Source organism: Hoplias malabaricus, chromosome 2 (genome assembly GCF_029633855.1).
Source record: "Hoplias malabaricus isolate fHopMal1 chromosome 2, fHopMal1.hap1, whole genome shotgun sequence".
In the NCBI taxonomy this organism is placed as follows: Eukaryota; Metazoa; Chordata; class Actinopteri; order Characiformes; family Erythrinidae; genus Hoplias; species Hoplias malabaricus.
In genome coordinates, this window is record NC_089801.1 from 60,483,607 (window position 1) to 60,507,659 (window position 24,053).

General features: G+C 40.5%; 1 protein-coding gene across 2 annotated transcripts; it reads left to right on the forward strand.

Moving 5' to 3' along the window:
* Nucleotides 1-592: 592 nt before the first annotated feature.
* Nucleotides 593-6,088, forward strand: LOC136686684 (B-cell receptor CD22-like). 2 transcript variants are annotated; one of them, XM_066660612.1, is made up of 11 exons: nucleotides 593-817; nucleotides 954-1,301; nucleotides 2,063-2,311; nucleotides 2,538-2,866; nucleotides 3,232-3,279; nucleotides 3,489-3,740; nucleotides 4,064-4,306; nucleotides 4,400-4,478; nucleotides 4,609-4,651; nucleotides 4,765-4,833; nucleotides 5,111-6,088. In XM_066660612.1, coding segments are annotated over exons 3-11 (1,152 nt in total). In that variant the 5' UTR covers nucleotides 593-817; nucleotides 954-1,301; nucleotides 2,063-2,309; the 3' UTR covers nucleotides 5,198-6,088. The 2 variants fall into 2 exon arrangements, with proteins under 2 accessions (XP_066516709.1, XP_066516710.1); XM_066660613.1 differs by lacking the exon at nucleotides 3,232-3,279.
* Nucleotides 6,089-24,053: the final 17,965 nt, after the last annotated feature.

Below are 24,053 nucleotides of genomic sequence, written 5' to 3' on the forward strand. Positions count from 1 at the left end.
TTCTATGAACGGCTCTTACACTCACCCAGGACACACTACAGTTACAGAGACGTATTGGACTATAGACCCAGATGAAGAAATTAAAGACATATCTAAAAAGCAAGATTTCTCAGGAAGAGTGGAGTATTTTACTGATGAACAGAAACTATTCTCCCTCAAACTGAGTAATGTAGAGAACATGGATGAAAAGAAGTATTATTTCAGAATCATAACAGATATACAGAAAGAAAGATGGATCGGTAGACCTGGAGTTCAGCTCAAAGTTACAGGTAAGTGAAATCATCATGTTTCTGAACTCAAGCAGAGTCCATGCTTTCAAATTACAGCCACAACACATTCTATGCTTTAAGTCCAGGACTTTCTTGTAATTCTTATTAAATATCCTCGACTTAAAAAACACTCTCCTCTCAATGAATTTTAATTGACTTATTTTCAATTATCTGATAATTTTCCTTTGATTTAATTTGAACTTATTCAGGACTCACATAATTTAGTACTGAAAAATGACATAAATTGCAAAAATTGGATAGCATGGTTTTTAAATTATATAATACTTCTACCAATCTTTTAGATCTTAAGGTTGTAATGCCTAAAGAAGTGATAGTGGGAGGAAGAGCAATTCTGAAATGTGAAACCACCTGCAGACTACTTCTTCCAACATTCATCTGGTACAAAAATGGACATCTGTTAACCACAAAGACCACCAACAACCAGCTCCACCTGCAGCCAGTCAGCAGTGAGGATGCAGGCAGTTATAGCTGTGCCGTAAACGGATATCAACACCTCCCTTCCCCTGCTCAAACTCTTGGAGTCAGATGTGAGTTTACAGTATTTTTTTTAAATACACCATATATATCATGTAGAACTTGCACCTTTTTTTTTTTTTGCTCCTGAACCCCCATTTCAACAGGCTGTAGTCTGTAATCAGCTCTTTCATTAATCATGTTTTTCAGGGGCTTTTGGGGCACAGTGGGGTGTGAATTACAACCAACAGGAAATATGTGCTTTAAAAGGGTCCACAGTGTTTATGAACGGCTCTTACACTCGTCCAGAAAATGTTACAGTGACTGAGGCTGTTTGGATCATAGACCCAGATGCAGGTGGTGAAAATCCTGATCTGAGTAAAAAGCCAGATTACTCAGGAAGAGTGGAGTATTTTACTGATGAACAGAAGAAACACTTCTCCCTCAAACTGAGTAAAGTAGCCAAGAAGGATGAAAATGAGTATTACTTCAAGATCAGAACAAATTTAGAGAATGAGAGATGGCTGGGTAAACCTGGAGTACAGCTCAGTGTTACAGGTAAGATCATTCACCATTTTTCCAAACAGTTGCAGAGTTCATGATTTTAAATTTGTCATAGTACTGTCTATAACCTTTGTGAGGCTCTAGACGGTGGCGATGGACCACAGGAGAACATAAGTCAGAGTTCAGCACTCAGCCGTTACTTTAATGCTCAACAACAAAAATCTCAGGCGCTCAAAAAACTACGTGCAACGAGCGCCGACGCCATGGAATATGGCTGGGCTTCTCCTTCTCGAGGACAGCGGGGCGGCGACCGGCTGCACGTCCACGCCAGGTCAGTCTGCTCCAGAGAAGAGAAACAAGAAACAACGGGGAGAGACGAGAGGGAAATGATTACACAGATCAGCACAACTCAATCTCCCGTGTTGACCAGTAGTTATCCATTTTCTCTCTCTCCCTCTCTGCGGTCCCTCGGCGGTCTTTTATGTCGTCGCTTCCGCCCTGGGAAGTAGGAGGAGCCGGGCCACGTAACCGCCAGGCGCGGGTGGTTTCTCACCCCGCCCTGAGAGGCCGATGGCCGGCGTGGCATGGAGCTGCTGGATTGATGAGACGGCCCTCGGCCACACCTTTTATACCAGTATTATATAACCTGTGCTGATAAATATCTCCCTTCTAACAGCATTTTATATCATCTAAATTAAGAGGCTTCTTGATACAGATCTTATACTTCTTTTAGCATTAAAACTGTTTGGGACTGAATAATGCAATATAGAGAAAAGAAACATTATTAAGACTTAATGATTCTCAAATTATTTTAGATCTTCAGCTAGAAGCTCCTGATGTAGTGATGGAAGGAGGAACAGCACTTCTAATTTGTGTAACCACCTGCAGTCTGACTGACCCAACATTCATCTGGTACAAAAATGGACGTCCTTTAACCACAAAGACCACCATCCACAACCAGCTCCACCTGCAGCCAGTCAGCAGTGAGGATGCAGGCAGTTATAGCTGTGCTGTAGATGGATATCAACACCTCCCTTCCCCTGATCACACTCTCACAGTCAGATGTGAGTTTACATGAAATGTTGTTAACTTTATTCATGAGACACTTTATAGTCACTATGTTGAGTTGGTGATTAACACTTATTTATAACCCTCTCTCCCCGGCCCATGGTTCATTGTTGTAAAGTAGCTGCTGGAGTTGGAGAGAAGAGAAGCTGTAAACTACAGTAATTCTGACTGTCTTATGGGCTCCAGTCTGTAATCAGCTCTTTCATCAATTATGTGTTTCAGGGGCTTCTGGAGCAAAGTGGAATTTGAAATACAACCAACAGAAAATATGTGCTTAAAAAGGGTCCACAGTGTTTATGAACGGCTCTTACACTCACCCAGGACCTGTTACAATGACACAGACTTTTTGGATTCAGTTCAGGGTGTGGAGAGACCTGATCTGAGTAAAGATCCCGATTACTCAGGAAGAGTGGAGTATTTTACTGAACAGGAAAACTCCTCCCTCAAACTGAGTAATGTAGAGAAGAAGGATGAACACCATTACCACTTCAGAATCATAACAGATAAAGAACGAGTGATGGGTTATCCTGGAGTTAACCTGAAAGTTACAGGTTAGTAAAATTTTCATGTACAGGTATTGAAAAATGGCTGGGTAAACCTGGGGTTCCAGGCAAGTTAACTTGGATGTTTTTCAACTAAGTCACAGGCCATTGTTTGAGGATTAGTCATAGCCAATTTTTATGAATCAGTGTTTATAGCCATGTTTATAAATGACTTTTACACCCAGGACATGCTATAGTGACAGAGGCTTATTGGTCCATAGACCCAGATAAGGAAATAAATTATATGCTCAAGGACTTGATTACTCAGGAAGAGTAGAATGTATTACTTTATAACAGAAATGCTTCTTCCTCAAACTGAGTAATGTAGAGAAGAGAGATTAAAATGAGTATTGCTTCGGAATCATAACATATAGAAAAGGAAAGATGGCTGGGAAGACCTGCAGTTCACCTCCAAGTTATAGGTAAGATGGCCATAGACCCACATGCTTTTTCACCAGGATTTAATTGCATCGCAGATGTATATTATCTAGATATCTCTTTTTCTGAAATGCATTCACATTTTCAGCACTTGGAGAATTTAATTCTGATAAAGAATTTAGTAAAGAATAACATGAAATATTTCAAATGTTCCAATATTTACTCTGATTTAATAGTTGTCTTGTTGCTTTAGATCTTCATGTAGAATCTCCAGACAGGGTGATAGAAGGAGGAACAGCACTTATGATATGTAAAACCACCTGCAGTTTGAATGCTGCAACATTCATCTGGTACAAAAATGGACATCTTTTAACAACAAATCCCACCATCAACAACAACAAACTCCACCTGCAGCCAGTCAGCAGTGAGGATGCAGGCAGTTATAGCTGTGCTGTATATGGATATCAACACCTCCCTTCACCTTCTCAAAATCTCACTGTCAGATGTGAGTGTAATATTTCCAGACAGTAGTATAATCCCACATTCTTGTCAGAAATGTATAAAAGCAGAATACTGTTGTAGAGTGTCTCAGTATAATCCCATTCGAGGTAAGACCATAGCTAAATCCTTTAACTACAGTAACAATATAAACATATTCTACACTGTAAAATTGGCTTTCTAATAAGATGTGTACTGATATTAATATTAAATGTTGCTCCCAAAATATTTATATTTTATATTACACTATCATTTTTGTTGGAGCTGTAATCATGGACTTCAAAATCAGTAGCTTTAGATCTAATAGTTTAGTACTTATTTTCTTTGTAGATACCCCAACAAATGTTTCAGTTTCCATCAGTCCCTCTGGTGAAATAGTAGAGGACAGTTCAGTGACTCTGACCTGCAGCAGTGATGGTCATCCACCTGTGGAGAACTACACCTGGTTTATAGAAGGTAGAGTCTCACCTGTAGGATCTGGACACAGTTACAGTCCTCTACAGAGTGGATCCTACTACTGCGAGGCTCGTAACGAACATGGAGCTCAGAGATCAGCTCCATTCCTTTTCAGAGGTAGGAGACATAATTGTAGCTGTTGGCATGGTCTTTATTATGCTTGATTCCTAACACATTACTGAACTTAGCTTGTTCTTGTGTTGTTTTTAGCCAAAGGCTCTGTTACTGTGTATGTAGTTGTAGCTGTTGTAGCTGGAATTATTGTCGTTCTTGTCCTTATCTGGATGAGGTGAGAATATTTATGTTGACTAATTTAATGTAGCGTTAAATTACATTACACTGTAAATTTTTATATAACAACAATATTACTGATCATGTCCATTTTGGATTACACTTGACTATTTGTTATTCCTTGGTAGAAGAAGAAAGAAGCAGAAGAGAAATGCGGACGAAGGCTATGTGGTGAGCTCTAACAGAACTGTATATCTGTCAGTCGGGACCTGTATTTTCTCATTTTGACTGTTGAGTGATTGTTTTTTTAACAGGTTCTATTCTGGTAACACTCTCTTCCACAGAATTTTTTTGCCAGTCACCACATTTCTGAAGACGATACATCCAATCCTCCTGACTACAAAAATCTAGAAGTAAGTGCCTGTTTTAATGTTGTATTAGAATTGTATAGGATTTACTCTGACAAAAAAGGAGGCTTTCTCAAAAGCTCTTTCTGTTGCAATATGACAAGACACACTCAGCCAAAATTTCATAAGAGTGTTTTATCCATCTAGTTATTTTAGCACAGTGTAATTGAGTATTATATGTAGTGTTTTGTTTATATATATATTTTTATTGTATTTGTGATCTTTGCTAACTTACATAACTCTGTAAATATTTTCACCTGTTTTCTAAATCTCTGTTTTTTAGGAGATTAATGTAAATCCTCTTGACAATGATGGTTGTGTTCCTTTCTACGAAGATTCTGTGAAGCAGTGTGCATTAATAAGCCTTTAACAATCTGAATCCTGCCCACAGAAATCCAGTACTGTAACAGAACCTATTTCTGTAGGATGATCTCCTTTATTAACTTGTTCTGGTCATTTCTTTACTAGCTGCAGAAAATTGCAAAAATTAATCTGGATTTGTTGGGGTATTTCAATATCAGTGGAACTATGGAGGGTGTTTATCTTCACATATTTAAATGATAACATCAGAAAGGCAGGATTTCAACAATGTGTTCCATGACTTTACAGTCTCTTGCAGCACTGCTTAGCAACTTGTCAAGTTTTTTTTTTTTTTTAATTAAACAATCCCAACATAGTCACTGACCAAACTGACTGTGTTTTATTTTGTTTGACTGTGTTAAATTTTGCTATTTCAATAACATTTGAAACCTATATCACCCTCTAAAAGACTCTGGGACAGAGGCATGATTATTACTGTTTCATCACCTTGCCCAATGCTGGGGGTCTTCATATCCCTATAGCCAATGATGGCATTGCTTTCCACTGGAATTGATACCATCTCTTCTTCCAAAATGAGTGCACCATAAATATCTAAGTTAAGTTCATTGACATTTGGATGTGTTGTGTATTTACCTGCTACATTTGAATCATTCAATAATATGATCCAGACCTCTAATATAGAGCTGCATGGTTTTCTGTAGAATATATGTTCAGTTGTAAATGTCTGCATTGTGCATTTGTCTTGGAGCTGTAAAGAGAGTCCTGAATCTCTCGTCCAGTTGGGTGTATATAGCTCTAATGTTTACAAACAGAAGATTCCCCAGAAAATGATATGGTTAGAATCTCGCAGCAGTGAAACATGAGATTCATTCAAACCAATGATGTCTGCAAATGGCTACAAGTCATGTGACTTTTAAGGCCATTTAATTGTGAAAAAAAAAACAGCCAAGCTCAGTGTATCAAAGACAAAATAAAGAAGAGTAAAAACAGTGTTTTTATGTGTTTATTACTTTCACTCAGTTTTTGCTGGCACCTGTTTTTTCAGTTTAAGAAAATATATAATTTGACCAGGTCACTATAAATTAAGCAGGTATATATTATATCTGTGATATTCTTTTTCAGTTTTGGTGTAGGAGCAAAACGTATTACTTTTATTATTATTATTTTATTATTATTATTATTTGTGAAACTGCCTTCTTTTTTTTTATTATTATTTTACTAAAAAATGGCAGAATTTAGACATCATCTCGAACAGTGGTTCCCACTTGTTAAGTATATGAGTATTTCTGCATTTCTACATTAGTGTGGCTGGTTGGATCTGGTTGTCAGAGACTGCAGTCTTCTTGATCCTCCTTTAAAGATAATTTCTAGATTTGTCTTTAATTATAAAACTGATATATAACTTGACATGCCTGTGATCTGGTGTGTTATCCCTGTGTGGGTTTCCACCAGGTGCTCTGTTTCCCTCCCACAGTCCAAAAACACATGCTGGTAGGTGGTATACTCATTGTGTATGGTACAGTATTGTGGGCAGTGTGAAACGGTCTACAGGTGTCAGTGACTGAGTGAGTGTGGATTTGTCCACAGGTGTGTCTAGTGTAACTGAAACATTGAACTGGTCATTTATTCATTTTCTGTAACTGCTTACACTGGACATGACACCACACACTCACTTATTCACTCACACATATGCACACCTTAGTAGGTCAGCAGGACTAGTGTAAAGGGATAATGGTGTATTATTAGCAATGAAAACACAATTTCACCATTAAGTCTAAAATGGCACAACAGTAAAATTTTAATTATATCAGCAACAATCTGGAAATAAGGCTTTGGAGTACCAATGAATATATGTGTGTGTGTACCAGTGGCGATTGCTCTAATACTGCAAGGGAAGCTCAGCTTCCCCTAAAATGTAAAAAATAAGTGATCAAATATATATTGTTGTGTGTACATGTCACTGAATAAATATGCGCTACAACATGCTCAACTTTTGTTCAGAATCAGCTTCTTATCACTGGTAAAGACGCGGCTTTCCTGCAGTTTCACGGTGCTTTAAACAGTGAGGACGCTGAGCGTCCACAGAGTTCAATAGCGAAGCAGCGAAGTGCAGCGAAACGAGACGAGTCATTGGATAAATGCTAGGCTTTGTCCCGCCCATCGGACGCTCAGTGTCTCTGGGGGTCTATGGGGCAGTGGGCTGGCCTCGGCTGGCCCGGACACTCAGCTTCTGCATGATGATTGGATGATCTGTCTGAGGCTGTATCCCTTTTTGATTGACAGCGAAATGAGCGAATCAGCGATGCTTTGGTGTAAAGATCCGTGGGAGCATTACATTTTCATTCTGTTCTGAGTTGAACCAGACTTTCTTAAACCTCTTAGCGGCATTTTCTTTGTTAAAAACGACTAGCGACAAATCGAGCTTCTGTTTCTGGTGGGTTTTTTGTAGCTGCTTGTGTTTGGAGACTGACTTCTATCACTCTTTCTGACTTCTATCGCAGTTTCTGTCCAGCGGGTGCTGCTGAGCCCCTCCACCGTCACAAAGCACTCACAGGCGGACACACTTCACATGGGCCAAGGCCGTTTAAGCAGCCTAGCTCTGCTGGCCATTGAGAGGACACTAGTCAAGTCCCTGGAAAAGACCCTTGTTGGTACGACAGGGTCACAGATCATTTTCTTGAAAAGGAACGGAGGGTAGAATTTACGTATAAATAAACCGACACATTTTATGATGTAGGCCGGAATTGAGCTTCCCCTCCTTGAAAGACCAGCATCCGCCACTGGTGTGTACATATGTCATCTGTATCTGGAAAGTAGAGTGTATATTTTCTCATCATTGGGCTTTCATTTTCCAGATAATGGACTTAGATTTGGTTAATATAGCGGGCTGTGCTACACTGTAGCTTACACTGACATTTTATATAAAATTCACAAGCTGGTTTATAACACGCAAACAAAAATTTTAATTTCAACATTCAACAATCGCTGCTTGCCATTGTCAAAGTACTTCATCTCATTCATTAATTTCAGTGCCATCAACCAGGCAAACTGCATGTGCTTCCTATCTGAAGAGGAGAGGGTTTGGGCAAATAACTTTCTCTGGTGTGTTGAATTTGGATTGTGGTAGTCAATGAAAAAGCTTGCTGTCAGTATTATATATTGCTCCTTTAAAATTCTTAAACAAGCTGATTACAACCAAAACTGAACAAATATAAAAGGTACTTTATTACCTTCTGATACTTTAAATAAGCTGTGTCCAGATATAAGCCAATCTATGTTTTTAAATTGTCCAGAAGTTGGGGTTGAGGGGTTATTTCATTTTACAACAGTGCTGTAAAATTGAATTACATAGTGCAACACTATGCTAAGACCAGGAGCAATGATACCAAATCTTAACCCTCCAACATACTGATTTCAAACACCCACTCCTCTCTTTCCTCTCTTCCTCTCACTCTTCACTCTTTTCTCAACTTCTCACTCCTCATTTGTCTAGCTCTTATTCATATTGTAAAATACTGTCATTTGTTTAAACATCTTCAAGCATGACTTCCACACACCCACCCACACCTTCATAATTCTCTCTCTCTCTCTCTCTCTCTCTCTCTCTCTCTCTCTCTCTCTCTCTCTCTCTCTCTCTTGCACAAACATCTCTCTTCTCTCACTCTTTCACTCCTCAATCTTTTCTCTACTTATCACTCCTTGTCTTTGCCTTTCCCTCTCAGCCCTCACACATTTTATGATTCTCTCAAACATTTTCAGCCAACCCTGCCATACACACACTTTCAGCTAATTTTTAACTCTATGTATTTTCTTTTAGATAATGAGAATCTGGTATTTACTGTATAATACAATCATCTAGAAATAAATACTTAATCAGAAACATTTCATTTTCATGGTGACATTAATAGTCATTTCATTTTCCAAGAGAGAAGAAGATCTAAAAACAATCAGCTTAATATCAGTGTGAAATCCAACAGGAAGTCTAGATGATGTCACGCACACTGGCTTCTCCACTTTCTATTGTCTTCCTGCTGATGACTGTAGGTAAGTAGAAGATCCAAAATAGTGATTCTCAATTCAAGGGATGGATTCTCTGAAGGATGGGGTCTATGGTTGTCTGTCCTTCAAAGGCTGTTGCACTCTAAAAAGAACCAACTTAATTGAATTGCTTCAATTGGTAACAAGTAATTCAATTAAGTTTATCCAACTTAATTTTTTAAGTTTTTGAAGGTTGAACTTAAAAAATTAAGTTGGATAAACTTAATTGAATTACTTGTTACCAATTGAAGCAATTCAATTAAGTTGGTTCAACTCTTCTCTTTTTAGAGTGTGAGTGTACTTTGAAGACTAAACATAAATGGGACAGTTTACACTGTAGTAGATTTCCTGTTTGACTACTTTTACTCTCACTAATAGCTGCTCTGTGTTTCTGGTCCCTTGTCTCCCCCTTAGCTCCACCCTCTTGTTAGTGTTTTCACCCATGCCTCCGTTCTTATCCTGACCTCTTGTTATGGCTTCCAGGTATGCTCCTTGTGTATATATAGTCCCCTGTTTTCAGTGTTCCCTTGTCTGGTCTTGTGTGTAGATGTGTTTTTCTGTTTTTTGTATTTTACGTATGTCCACACCAGATCATAGCTGTTTTCTGTTTATTCCTGCCCTGCTCAATTTATTCTAGTTTGAGTTTTTGCTTCCCTGCTTGTTTGTTTTCACTGTTGGTTTTGTTTCCTTTTTGTAAATAAAAGTTATTCCTTGAACGTACGTCTGCCTCCACATCTCTGTTCAGCTGTGACAATAGACCTCTGATTCTGTGAAAGTTACACTTGTTAAGGCTTGTAATTATCTGCAACATTTACCAGCTCTTTAATTACTGTCTATGCATTATGGAGTTTAATTTCTTATGACACTTTATTATTATTATTATTATTATTATTATATGGCACTTTTCAAGAAAGTGTTTAAAAAGTAAATGAATTGTAAATGAATATATTACAGTGAGATTAAATAGACAAAAATAATCTATGTAAAAATGCATTTCTTTATAAATCACAATTTCTGTGTGAGATGTTATGTATGCAAGTTTCAGACTTGTTTTTGTGTGTATGCACCCTTTATAAATGAGGCCCCTGATTTCACCCCCACTGGGAGCCAGCTTGTGGCATCCAAAACGAGTGCTATGGTACATTTTCACTGCGTGGGATTGTCTTGACTCGACTTGGCTTGGCTAGGCTCATTTTAGCTTGTCAATTTTCTACTAGCACAGCTCTTCTGAGAAATGGAGCCAGTAATGTCGCAAACCCTTGTCTTTAAAAAGTACAGCAATGCCAGCAGTAAAGTAGGCGCTGTTTATTATTTGAGTATTTGAGTGCTGTTTTTGTTTCTTTTATTTTTTTGGACTGAGCGTGACTCCATGCCCCAGTGCTCACAGATCCTCATTGCAGGTTCAGACTTCACTGGAGATTTCTGTAGGCCATTGTCTCAAGGAGTGTTTAAACCTCTTCAAAACACTTCGAGGTAGTGTTACGAACTGCTGCTGAGAGTTGGATAAAAATAAATGATATTACAAGCGACAAGTTTGTGCTGGTGCTCTGGATTTTGTGGTGACTGACAAGTCTCTCTTGCCAGTCTGCACCCTATAAGGTTTACACATCACATTTTAGTACCTACTTGACATGGTCGAAACCATATCCAAGGAAATAAAGATCCAGGGATGAGATACCAGATTTGGCTAGTGGAATGGCAAAAGAGCTGAGCTGAGTCAAGTCATATATGTTCCATGCAGTCTAAAGGTGCCATTGGATATCTCAAGGCACAAACAGCCCAGACACTTGTCAAAATCATGTGGAATATGTTCCCAAAATAGTGGAGGCTCTTAGAGTTACATATTAATGTCCATGATTTATAGTATCTCTTACTGTCTTATGGGCTCCAGTCTGTAATCCGCTCTTTCATCAATCATGTGTTTCAGGGGCTTCTGGAGCAGAATGGAGTGTGAAATACAAACAAAGGAAAATATGTGCTTTAAAAGGGTCCACAGTGTTTATGAACGGCTCTTACACTCACCCAGATCATCTTACAGTGATAGACTCTTACTGGTCCTTAAATATATTTCTAAACTTGTTTCTAGAACCGACTGATCTTTATAAAGACCCAGATTACTCAGGAAGAGTGGAGTATTTTATTGATGAACAGAAGAAACACCCCTCCCTTAAACTGAGTAATTTAGAGAAGAAGGATCTTCTTCAGAATCATAACAAATCTAGACTCTCAGAATTGGCTGGGTGAACCTGGAGTCCATCTGAAAGTTACAGGTGAGGGATGTCATATTCTCCATCAGTGAAACATAGTTCAACATAGTTCATCACAGTGGAGTCAGAAAATTGCCCCTGATCAGTTACTAATGAGTTCCTGCTGAACAGTCAGAACATGTGTTCCAAACCTAGGATGCAGCAGAGCTCAAATGCATTTTTTGGCTGCTATGTCACAGGTGACTAATTCAATGTGAAGGATCCTTCTTGTACAGCCTGGAAATTTGGAGGGTGCAAACATATTCTTCATAGTCCCTAGAGACCCACAATTCTCTGTGCATATATAGAATGTGAACAAAATGAACAACAACAAAAAAAGGTTGGGTACCTTGTAAAGTGTAAAATCAATGATTAATTAAAATATTTGTATCTATAACATATTTATATGAATATTTATTTGTATGAAAGTGTATATTTTATTTGGTACTATTTTATTTTTAATCCCAGTAGAAATTTAAATGTTTACAGTTGATGTTTGAATGTTTATGGTATGAATGAGGGTATGAATTTTAATTCATTTTTAAAAACATTTTTAAATAGTTTTATCTAGCTGGATAATATTAATAAGCAAATACATTCTAATTTAACTTACAATTATGTTTGGGCTTTGAGGCAGGTAAGACCTTTTCTAGTGGCCTAGGTTACTAAGAAGTAGTCTTCTTAGGACAGTCCCACTGAGGACATGTCCTACCTTGGCCACAGCCTTGGCTTTTGAACAAACGTGTTTGCCTTCCACTGCAGTGCATGTTGCTTAATGTTCTGATTTCCCCTGTTTGAATAAACCTGACTTTGTTTATCCTCTGATTCCCTTTGTGATCTGATCTGTTTCACAGTGTAGAACATATGAACCTGAGCAGCTACAGCTTTACACTTTCTCTTTCCTGATTTGATCTACTCTCATTGTCTTAGAGCTCAGTGTAGAAACTCCTGGAGCAGTGACAGAGGGAAGAGCAGCAGTTCTGAAATGTGTAACCACCTGCAGTCTGACTGACCCAACATTCATCTGGTACAAAAATGGACGTCCTTCAACAACCAGCTCCACCTGCAGCCAGTCAGCAGTGAGGATGTAGGCACTTATAGCTGTGCTGTAAACGAATATCAACACCTTCCTTCCCCTGATCACACTCTCACAGTCAGATGTGAGTTCAGTTTGCTTTTTCACTTCTTCTTAAAAGGCCTTTCTTATACAATATATTACTTAGAGAAACAGGGGAATAAAATTCATTATGGCCCCCTATTGGCCACAAATACTGACTTCCCAAGATTAAATTTCATAGTAACAACAGCTATTAATATAATCTATTTCCAGATCCACCAAAGAATGTTTCAGTATCCATCAGTTCCTCTGGTGAAATAGTGGAGGGCAGTTCAGTGACTCTGACCTGCAGCAGTGATGCTAATCCACCTGTGGAGATCTACTCCTGGTTTTGGAACAATCAAGAAGTATCAAGAGGAAAAGGAAATATCTACACTATCACCAAAATCAGATCCAAACTCAGTGGGGAATATAATTGCAGAGCCATCAATAAATATGGAACTAACCATTCTTTAACTCTACAACTGAATGTGTTGTGTAAGTAGATGTAACTCAGTAGTTAATTACAATCAGTGTAATTCCATCATTTGAAAACTACAGAGTCCTTTGAAAGCTAATTAATATTCTTCTTGTAGATTCTCCAAAGAATGTCTCAGTATCCATCAGTTCCTCTGGTGAAATAATGGAGGGCAGTTCAGTGACTCTGACCTGCAGTAGTGATGCTAATCCACCTGCAGCATCCACTTGGTTTACAGGATCAGAGTTTATTGCAACAGGAAAGATTATCACAATTCACAATATCAGCTCTGAGGACAGTAGAGAATACACATGCCAGATTCATAATAAACATGGAGAGGGAAGATCTCATGCTATGTATATAAATGTTCTGTGTATGTTCATCATATTTTTGGCTTATATTAATGGTATAATGGCGTTTTGATTAGAAGCTAATTGATCAATTCTGTATGTTTCAGACCCTCCAAAAACCGTTACAATGTCCATCACTTCTTCTGGAATAATAGTTGAGGGGAGTTCTGTGACTCTGACGTGCAGCAGTGATGCTAATCCACCTGTGGAAATCTACATCTGGTTTAAGGAAGATGGCTCTTCGCCTGTAGGATCTGGACACAGTTACAGTATCATCAGTATCACTCATAATAACAGTGGAATCTACTACTGTGAGGCTCATAATAAACTTGGAACTCAGAGATCAGCTCCAGTTCCTTTGTTATTATAGGGAGAATCGACAGGTAATTTTTCAACTCTGATGTATTATCTACATCACACCATTAACACATTCATCTCTTCACTGATCCATTCATTATTAAATAGCTTCATATTTGTTTTCAGTGGTTTCAATGACTCTCTCTCACCCTTTCTTCCTCTCCGTTTGTGCGTTTCAGCAAGTTGCTCTGTTATCCTGTACCTAGTCGTTGGTGTCAGTCTCTGTGTCAATGCAGTACTGCTTACTGTAGTGTTCTGCAGAAGGTGAGGGTGGTATTGTCCAGTGTCCAGTTGTTCATGATTCAGATCCAGAGAGTTGTAGCGTGTGTAGTTTACTGTAAAACAGCAGATGTCTAAAACATAAAGAATCCAATCTCATTTTACTTTTGGGAAGTAAATAATGCCTATTTCTTTCAGAGGCAAGAGGCAAAACAGAAAACAAGACAGGGCTGAGAATATGGTGAGTATTGCTCTGGTTGATGATGTCTATGATTACAAGTTTTACTATATATATAGAAGTGTAACAATAAGGAATATGTGATGTTGCTGTGAAAAGGTGAGAGTGTTGACCAAGGTGCTGTAAGAACTGAATTGGAAAGATACCAATTTTGATCAGTAAATCATTATTAACGTGAGGGAAGCCCTGGACCTCTATAAGTTGATCTATTGGGATAATATTTTGAGCTGACGTTCATGGGTAAAAATGCAGCCCAAAGCCTTGGTTATCCAGTTATTCATATTCTGCAGTTAACCATCTGTTCATGAAGCTGGAAAACTGCACTTCTTGGGATTTTTGTGTCCGATATCTGGCAGAAATCAGGCCCATGGTGTATTGGCCATGTTCAAGGTTTATGTGGTTATTCCAAGGCTTCCTGGGGTTTGCTATTATTTTCCTTCATAACTCCTTCATAATTTTAGCAATGTTGCCCTAACCTGTCTGAAAACAAATGCATTAGGGTTGTACATGTGGCTCACAGAGGTCTACAATGTGATTTCCTAGGTCAAACAATGGTTAACGATGGCCCCGTCACCCATTTCTGGATGTTTATTTGCCATTCGTGTATGATGTGGATACCCCTGAAGTAGGGGTGGGTGCATTCTAATCCCAGTATTTGGTATCAATCCAAAACTTTACTCCTGTGCCATATTTTTCACACTGCAACACCCCAACCAAACAAAACTGTGGGTGACCAAGAACTGCTAACCATGAAGCGAGCCCTCAAGTAATGTAGACACAGGCTGGAGGGGATTAAACACCCTTTTCTGCTCTAGATGAGTCACAAAAATTGCATGTACACTCAACATGTGAAAGACCTTAACTCCCAGCAGGCCAGGTGTATTCCACTCAGGGCAGCAGGTTTCATTACTAAAATACCAGCCATTTGGTTTGAAATCTGAGAAATATATTTTGGACACATAGTATCTTCAGGCAGGATTGCAATACAGGTCTTGGAATGTTTGTGTTGGTTCCTCGGTGGGGGAGTCCAACACCTGCTGATTGTAACATCCTGGCACTTTCTTGTTTGTTTTCCCCTTCCATGTGGCTCTGTCTGTCTGTCATTGTTCATATCTCCGCCCTCGTTCCACCCTAGCTCCACCTTTGTTCCGCCTCCTCGTCATTTTCCCTCTTTATCTGTGTCAGGTGTCTCTTGTTAGTTCGTGTATTTAAGTCCTCTTCCCTCACTTCCTGTTATCGGTCATTTGTATTTCTTGTTGTCACTTTGTATTGTTTCCTTGCTTCTCCCTGTAAAGTCTTGCCATAGTCATTCCTACTCAGTTGTTATTGTTGTTTTGTTTCTCTAACTCGTGTCTCGTTCTCGTTCAGTCTCTTGTCTGTTTCATGCCCCAGTCCTTTAGTGTTATTTTCGTGTTTCTCGTCTAGTTCGTTTGTTTTGTTATTTCATTAATAAATTCTGTGTTGTAGCGAGTGTGTCCGCCTCCGTAAGTCCACCCATCACATCCCTGTGACACTGATAAATAAACCTGGAAGACCAACCAGTCCACCATTGGATTTCCAGAGAAGGGAGCTATATCTGACTTTTCTTTTCTCACTTTCTTGTGTATTGGGAAACACTTCATTTAATAATATACTGTATCTGCCTTAGTAAGTGATGAGGCAATTAGTGTTCACTATAGCATTCTTTGTTTCCCCCCCACTCAAAAATTTCATGTAGGTTGTCTAGTAAATCAGGAGTCATGAGTTCATATCCTTAGCAAGGTGGCAACCGTTACAGTTTACAGTTGGTGTAATTGTTTGTGTTTGAAATTTATATGTAAACATGTATTGTATACACAAATATTTATAGACTTCAGTCTACTCACTACATTTCCACTAATTGTCATCTGTACAGAACACAGCTCCTAGTGATCAGAATGATACATACTCAGGTCTCCAGCTTAAAGACCAGTCCTCTGATGATGTTTACCATACATTATTTAGCAACAGTAAGAGCTTATCCATTTGGCATTCAGTAATACATAGTGTGTGTTTGTGTGTAAAAATAAGCTTATCTCATTAAATCTTTTTTTTTGTTTTTAGACTCTGAAGAACCAAAATTGACATTAGCTTTCCCCATGTTGAAAAAGAAAGAAACTTGTATGTGTATCTCCAGTGTTTGATTTGTATAAAATGCTAGATGCTAAAGACTTTTGTAGTATAAACCTTGTGAAGACATTCTTCTTTTAGTTAATTAGGTGATACCAATCTGTTATATTCCCATTTTGTATTCTAAAGCTACACTCATATATTCCTGTTTGTTTCTGAGTAGATGAGTTCGAAGAGAATAAAATATCTACATATATCTGGTAAAGTGTTTATAAAAAGCTCAGTTTCTCAGTATCTCCATCATCTGTTTTATTCTGCAGGAGCATTTCACATTGGATTTAATTGTAAAAAGCTTAAATAAATTAATGAATAAAGAAAGAAATATCATTCATTATCTGTAACCACTTATCCAATTCAGGGTCGCGGTGGGTCCAGAGCCTACCTGGAATCATTGGGCGCAAGGCGGGAATACACCCTGGAGGGGGTGCCAGTCCTTCACAGACACACACACACCTACGGACACTTTGGAGTCACCAATCCACCTACCAACGTGTGTTTTTGGACTGTGGGAGGAAACCGGAGCACCCGGAGGAAACCCACAAGGACACGGGGAGAACACACCATCTCCTCACAGACAGTCACCCGGAGCGGGAATCGAACCCTCAACCTCCAGGCCCCTGGAGCTGTGTGACTGCGACACTACCTGCTGCGCCAGATGTTTCTCTGCTGGAATATAAGCTCAGTGAGCCATATCTTTGTTATTATAATAATCAGTGCTATAAATTGCTGTGGTTCCCTCTGAATTCTATTGAGAACAAACATCTGACCACACACAGAAGTTCAAATATCTGAAAACACTCAAAACAAAACACACACACACAAATTAAACATGAGTGTGAGCTTTGGCACAGATTTCAAGACCTCACAATCAATGATGTAAGACCTGTAAAACCTGCCTATATTGCATTTTCCAAACCAGTTACTCTCCTCTTTGTTTAGACAGTCATGAATACATGGAGGTACCCAGCTCCTGCCAATTAGGGCATACATGAATGGCATGACAAAGTTGACAACTACTCACCCATGTACCCTACAATTATTTTAAAATGGTAATTTTACAATGCCAAGGATAAATGTTAAAACCTCTAAGCTTAGAGGTGTCACTTGTGAAAGGAAAACTATGTTTGCAATACCGGGAAAGGTGATACCATCTATACTGGAGAAACCAGTCAAGAGTTTAGGTAGATGGCATAGTGCAGCACTTATCTACAATTTGGTTTACTGCCTCAGCTAATGTGGCCACAGTTTATGAGGGTTTGATTACTGATGGTAGAGGAGTCAGCTATAATTAATTATTTGATTATTTTTATTTTAATTGGTTTTCTGAAGGGTTCTTGGCCCTGAAATTGAACATCACCCAAAAGTGAGATTCCTCACACTGGTGTAGACAACACAGCTTTACTAAATGTAATATTAGTATATAATAATAGGTAATAAAATAGGATATAACAAATATATGCATAGCAAGTAATACCAATTAAGGTAATGTCTGGGTTGATGGAATGAGACATGATGTAATAACGTCTTAATGGTACACATGATGGTGTATGTGCAGAAGGGGCACATGAGCGTTGGGTGTATGTGACTGGGGCCCTATATATACTGTATAAAATTGTTTAATAAACTAGAGAATGGAGTGAATACTTAACTCCGTGTCTTTGTTCCTCTGATTTCTCCTCTGGCCTGAGAATCGGTCTTGCTTCCTGGTTGCACTTACACAATTGCCATAACAATTTGGGGGCTCGCTATCTGGGTTATCTTGTGCATCTGGAGGTCTCCAAGTGGAGAAAAAAGTTGGATTAAAAACCATAATCCAGCCAAAAATCCAGAGTGGGGAGGTGGCTCCACTGCGGGTCCATCGATCCCGCTGATATTGGACTGGAACGGGACACCAGGAGGGAACACCGATTGAACCGCTGTAAGGTGTTGATGATTCTATGTTTCCAGAGCTGACGAGCTCCTAGGGCAGGACATTCTACTGAGTAAGGTGCCTTTAGAAATAGTCCACTAGATAGGAACACAGGTGATGTCAGGTTTGTTTCTATGGGAGAAACAATAGCAGTTTCTATGAGAGAAACAGAAAATAGTTTCTAAGGGAGAAACTATAAGTTAATCAACTTGAGGTTGATATAAGTACAAGTATGGGGTGTTGTTGCAGCACTTAAAGAGCAGGAGAATGAAAAGCTAAGACAGACTATTCAGCTTAGCTGCTGCAGGTGTTGTAAAAAACTACCAGAGCCGTTTGTAGCGGACTGGGGAGCACTATAGATGTGGAAGGGTGAGTCAGAAAAAGAATACAGACACAGAAAAAAAATTGAAAAAAAAAACAATGAATATAAAAGAAAAAAAAAACTGATGTGTGTCTTATGTTTGCTCAACTTGTCCATGTACTCTGGCTCAGAACCGGCTTCCTCCGAATGTGCCTCCTCAGTATGGCCAGCATCCGAAGATTGACTGGGACCTGGATGAGTGTCCTCAACTGATTTCACCTGCACCATCTCCACCGCCACATGCACCTCTGTCCACTGTAGCGCAGTTGACAGCACAGCCAGTGCTACTGACTCAGCTGGAGCAGCTGACACTGGCCACACAGGGTAGAAGAGGTGAGGCTAACAGCGGCGTATTTCATAAGGATCCTTGGTCAAAGAATTTCATGGACTTCCTCATGAATGCACCCATTGGACCTCTTGAACCCTCAACAGCTCCAGCACCTGCCCCTTGAGCAGCACGTGCACTTCGAGCAGCCCAAGTCCATGCCTCTGTGGATGTCATTGCAGGAACCCCTGCCTCCATGGACGTTATTGGAGGACTACATACTGCTGCTGCTCCAGTGTCAGCAGCACCTCCAGCCGCACCTGATCCAGTGAAGGTGGCCCCGGCTGCTTCTGCACCCGTGACTGTGGCCCCAGCCGCTTCTGCACCCATGACTGTGACCCTGGCCGCTTCATGTCATGTCCGTAGGCCGGCCCCAAGGACTTCAGGGCCAATCCCTAGAGCTGTGCCCAGGCTGGCTTCTCGGACAGCCCCACAGACTTTGGCCAGTCCTGGGCATCACCTGTCCTGGGCATCACCTGTCCTGTCTCCATTTCTGTCCAGTGTTCCGTCCAATGTCCAGCACCCTGTCTTTTCCTCCGTCCAGTCACATGAGCCTGCTCCTGTCTTGTCCCCCATCCATTCTCTTGTTTCTAGTCTTGTTCGTTTCCCTCTTCAGTCCAGTGCTTTGTCACCTGTCTCTAGTTCTGTCTTGTCTCCGTTTTAGTCTCCAGTCCAGTCCCCATTTCAACCCTCTGTCCTGTCTCAAGTCCTGCCTCATGTCCAGCCCCAGTACCCAGTCCTGTCACCTGTCCTGTCTCCATTCAAGTCCCCAGTCTTTAATCAAGTCCAGTCCCCTGTCCATTCCCAGTTCTCCATTCCATCACCTGTCCCGTCTCCTGTCCAGTCCCAGCACCCAGCCTCAGTCCAGTCACCTGTCCTGTCTCAAGTTCATGCACCCATCCTGTCTCAAGCCTCAGTCCTGTCCTGTCTCCATTCCAGTCTGCTGCTTATAATCCTGTCCAGTCTAAGTCCCCGTCCAGTATCCAGCCCAATGTCCAGAACCATGTCCTGTCACATGCCCCTGTCCAAACTTCCGTCTCTGGTTCTGTCTTGTCTGCAGTCTTGTCTCCCGTTCCTAAACCTGTTCAGTCCCCAGTCTTGTCTCAGTTCCTGTCCAGTGTGCAATCCCAGTCTCCTGTCAAGTCTTGTGTTTCCACTCCCATCCTGTCTAATCCTTTCCAGTCCCAAGTCCTGTCTCCTCTTCCCTTTTATCAGTCACCTGTTCAGTCCCCTATCTGCTCTTCTGTTGCTACCCTTTGTCAGTCTCCTGTCCTGTCCCAAGTCCAGTCCCCAGTTTCCGGTCCTGTCAAGTCCCCAGCTCCATTTCCTGTGTCTGTTCCTGTCTTGTCCTGAGTCTTGTCACCCATTGGCCCATTGTCTTGTTTTCCATGCTCTCTCCTGCGTCAGCTCCTGGGGTTTTAGGTGTACGGGCCCAGGAGTTGCACGTTCAGGAGGGGGCATCTGTCACGCCCTTGTTCTGTCTTGTCTGTTGTCCCTGCCATGTGCTCACTTAGCACATGGCTCTGTTTGTTATTGTTCATGTCTCCACCCTAGTCCCACCTTTGTTCCTCCTCCTCGTCCGTGTCTCATTTTATAACCCTGCCCCCTTATTATCTGTTTCAGGTGTCCCTTGTCTGTGTGTGTGTAGATGTGTTTCTATGTCAATTGTCTTACACATTACCACCAGTTCACTGCTGTTATGTTCCTGTTCTAGTTATGTTCAGCTAAGTTCTAGTTTGTTTCCTTGTCTCCAGTCCTGTGTTTGTTTTCTGTTTGTTATGTTTGACTTGGTTTAGTTTAATTAAATATTCCTTGCATGTACATCCGCTTCCTGCCTCAATTGTGACAGCCATTGAGCATGAAGCTCAGTTCCCGTGATGAAGTTCCGGGCTGATGGAAGCAATAGAGCAGTTTAACATGCCAATGCTGCAAGTGCCTATGGGTGACAGTGTAGGACAAGTGTTTGAGCCTTGGACATTTGCAGAAATAAAAGAGGTGGCAGCCTCACTCCCTGGTGTCAGTGATGGGTTGAGGAAATCGGTAAACTCCTCAGACATTTCTGTGAGACTTTCTATCCAAGTCTACATGAACTTTGGAGAGTGTTGGCAGTTCGACTTGCATGCTCATGTGGAAACACATTGCTTATGTGGAGTGGTTTGCTGCACATGCAGAAAATACATTGAACAGCAAGAAGAAGGAAGTGTGTAAACTGGCAGAGGCTCAGCTGTCTCTGTGGAAACAAGTAGCTGGTAAAGACCCACGAAGGGGTTTTCGCCATGGTCATGGACATGGGCGAGGACAAGGAACAGCAGGACGAAACTCAGGCTGTTTCTCTTGTGAACTGCATGACCACTTCATAAGAGACTAACTATGGAGGTAGCAGACTAAGATGAGGGGAGTGGGACAGAGGAGCAAGAGGGGAATGGAGCATCTGGACAAGACCATGAGCAGATAAGTGAACATTGTTTTTATTAACACAATAACTTACTTATGTTGCCATGCCTAGAATAAAGATGACAATAACAAGGATAGAATTTAGCTTTTAGTAGATTCATGAGCAATCACTTTTGAGCTTCATGTTTTTCAATTAGACCTCAGCATAGGGGTGTCTGGCCAAAGTTACAGATGTAGTAACAGAGTCTTCAGGATGTTCCATGGAGGCAGAAAAAAATATTCCTATTTGTTTTCTAAGTTTTGCCCAATTAATCTCCTGGGCAGGGATTCAGGGATTTAGGGATTTAATGGGTAAATTGAGTATATAATATATACTGAGTCTACATGGGTATCGAGGTCTATGCAGAGGATACAGTGGTTTATGTCATGATGAAGCAGGCACGTGGCTTGCTGTTATAAATATGAGTGGAAGCTGGGAAAGCTTAGCTTTATCAGCAGATTTACTGTCCACTGTTAAGTCTAAATTTCTGCAATCCACTGACTTCCTAACAGACTGGGTCCATGTCATGTAAGTAGAGGCCCTTCATTGCACTGTGCACATGCATGAAGGGCCTGATGAAGATTTTTTGATGAAGGATAAAGGAGTTTGATGGTTTTAAGTGAAAAGCTAAAGCTTGGGTATCTCTAGTGGGGAAAAGTGTCACTCCATGGCTCAGATTATCCTCACAAAAACAATTGTTTAAACAAAGAGAAGTATACTGAGCCTCATATATCACTGTCTAAACCTCTTGAGGATGAGTGGAAAGACCTGGGTCCATGGCAGTGCAAGTGCACCTCCTTGAATGATTGGTGGGATCATGGAAGAGATGTGAAAATAAAAGGTGAAAATTCTTAAGTGTTCCGCATCTAATACCCAGCTGTGGTTTCTGTTTTCTCAATTGACATGAACACACACAAACCAGAGCTGTGTATGGGTTTCGGTTCCTCCTGTGGATCTGGCTGCAATCCCAGACTGCTTATATGCAAAGAGCAAATATGAAGTTGGGGATGATAATATGCGCCCAACCTTTATTAGTTAATCCTAAAAGTGACTATCAACCGAAAAAACCACTGACATATATTTAAACATAAAGCCTTAAGTGCAGTATTAAGAAATGTTCACTGTTCTATATGTTTAGACGCATGATCTGTGTCTGTGCTCCAAAGAGAGAAATGATTAGCATAAGCTGTCAGTGAGAGTAGGAGGCTATAAATTTTACCCCTCCCTTTGTCCCTTCAACATGCAAATGTAGACCAACCTTTACGTTCGCCCTATTTAGAAAGGAGAAAGAACCATATAGATCGGGGTCCTAGCCAAGAGAGGAGAGAGAGTGCTGAATCAAACACCTCTCTCATGGGATCCTTAAGAACCCGTAAGATACTGTTTCTGTAAAAAAGATGTATTTACACCTTTAACCGTGTCTGTGGAGATTTTTTTCCATCACCTGTCTTCACAATACAGCAAAATTAACAACAAAGATGGCGACGAGGATGGGATGCTGAGTTGTGGCCTTTCAGCCTCAGATGGCTCCTGCATTTGAACTCCCACTTAAAGCCAGCAAAGAAGGTGAGATTTTCACAAATTTGAGTGCTGGTTGTTTGTTTGAGCTGTCTGTTGAGTTTCACAGTATTAGACTCATTAGTGTATGCAGTATTGTGTTGATGATGGTTTTGGATATAGCTTCTATTTACATTTACATTTATGCATTTGGCAGACGCTTTTATCCAAAGTGACTTACAAAAGAGGATCTAACATTTGAACTACAGCACAAATTATACAAAATACCTTACATTGAGTGCAATATGCCAGGAAGTAATAAGTGCATTAAAGAAAGACATTCAGTGCAAAAGAATACTCTCGGAAGAGCTGGGTTTTCAATGATTTCTTGAATGCAGAGAGGGTTTCTGTTGCTCTGATAGTGCTTGGAAGCTCGTTCCACCAGCGTGGTACCAGAGATGAGAATAGCCTCAACTGACCTGTACAGGGGGTTGGTCATGTTAGTTGGCGCTCCTTTGAGGAACGGAGAGGGCGGGCGCTAACGTGTGGTTTTAAGAGTCTATTGAGGTAGATGGGAGCAGAACCAGTGAATACTCTGAAGCCATCATTAGTGATTTAAATTTGATGCGAGCAGCTAAGGGTAGCCAATGCAGCTCAACTAATAGGGGCGTGACATGTGCTCTTTTTGGTTGGTTGAAGACCAGGCGTGCTGCAGCATTCTGGATCATCTGTAGCAGTCTCACAACACAGGCCGGAAGACCTGTCAGGAGGGCGTTGCAATAGTCTAGACGGGAGATTACTAACGTCTGAACGAGGAGCTGTGTTGTATGTTGAGTTAGGTATGGCCTAATCTTCCTTATGTTGAATAGGGAGAAGCGGCACGATCGAGCTACAGCAGTAACGTGATCTGCGAAGGTCAGCTGGTCATCAACCATGACACCTAGGTTTCTTACAACCTTGGTGGGAGCCACCGATAGGGACTCTAGCTTGATGCTGATTTTGTGGAGAATAGCTTGCTTGGCTGGGAGGACCAGTAGTTCACTTTTGGATAAATTCAATTGGAGGTGATGTTCCTTAATCCATGTAGATATGTCAGAGAGACAGTCAGAGATTTGAGTTGCCACTGAAGTGTCTCCTGAAGGAAAGGGTAAATAGAGCTGTGTGTCATCTGCATAGCAGTGATAGGAGAAGCCGTGCGAATGTATGATT

What these genes read in the sequence shown, in the direction of transcription:
- LOC136686684 (XM_066660612.1), top strand. An exon ending in AGTTAACCTGAAAGTTACAG is followed by an intron (nt 2,867 to 3,231) that starts GTTAGTAAAATT and finishes CATAACATATAG; the next exon opens with AAAAGGAAAGATGGCTGGGA. An exon ending in ATGCGGACGAAGGCTATGTG is followed by an intron (nt 4,652 to 4,764) that starts GTGAGCTCTAAC and finishes TCTCTTCCACAG; the next exon opens with AATTTTTTTGCCAGTCACCA.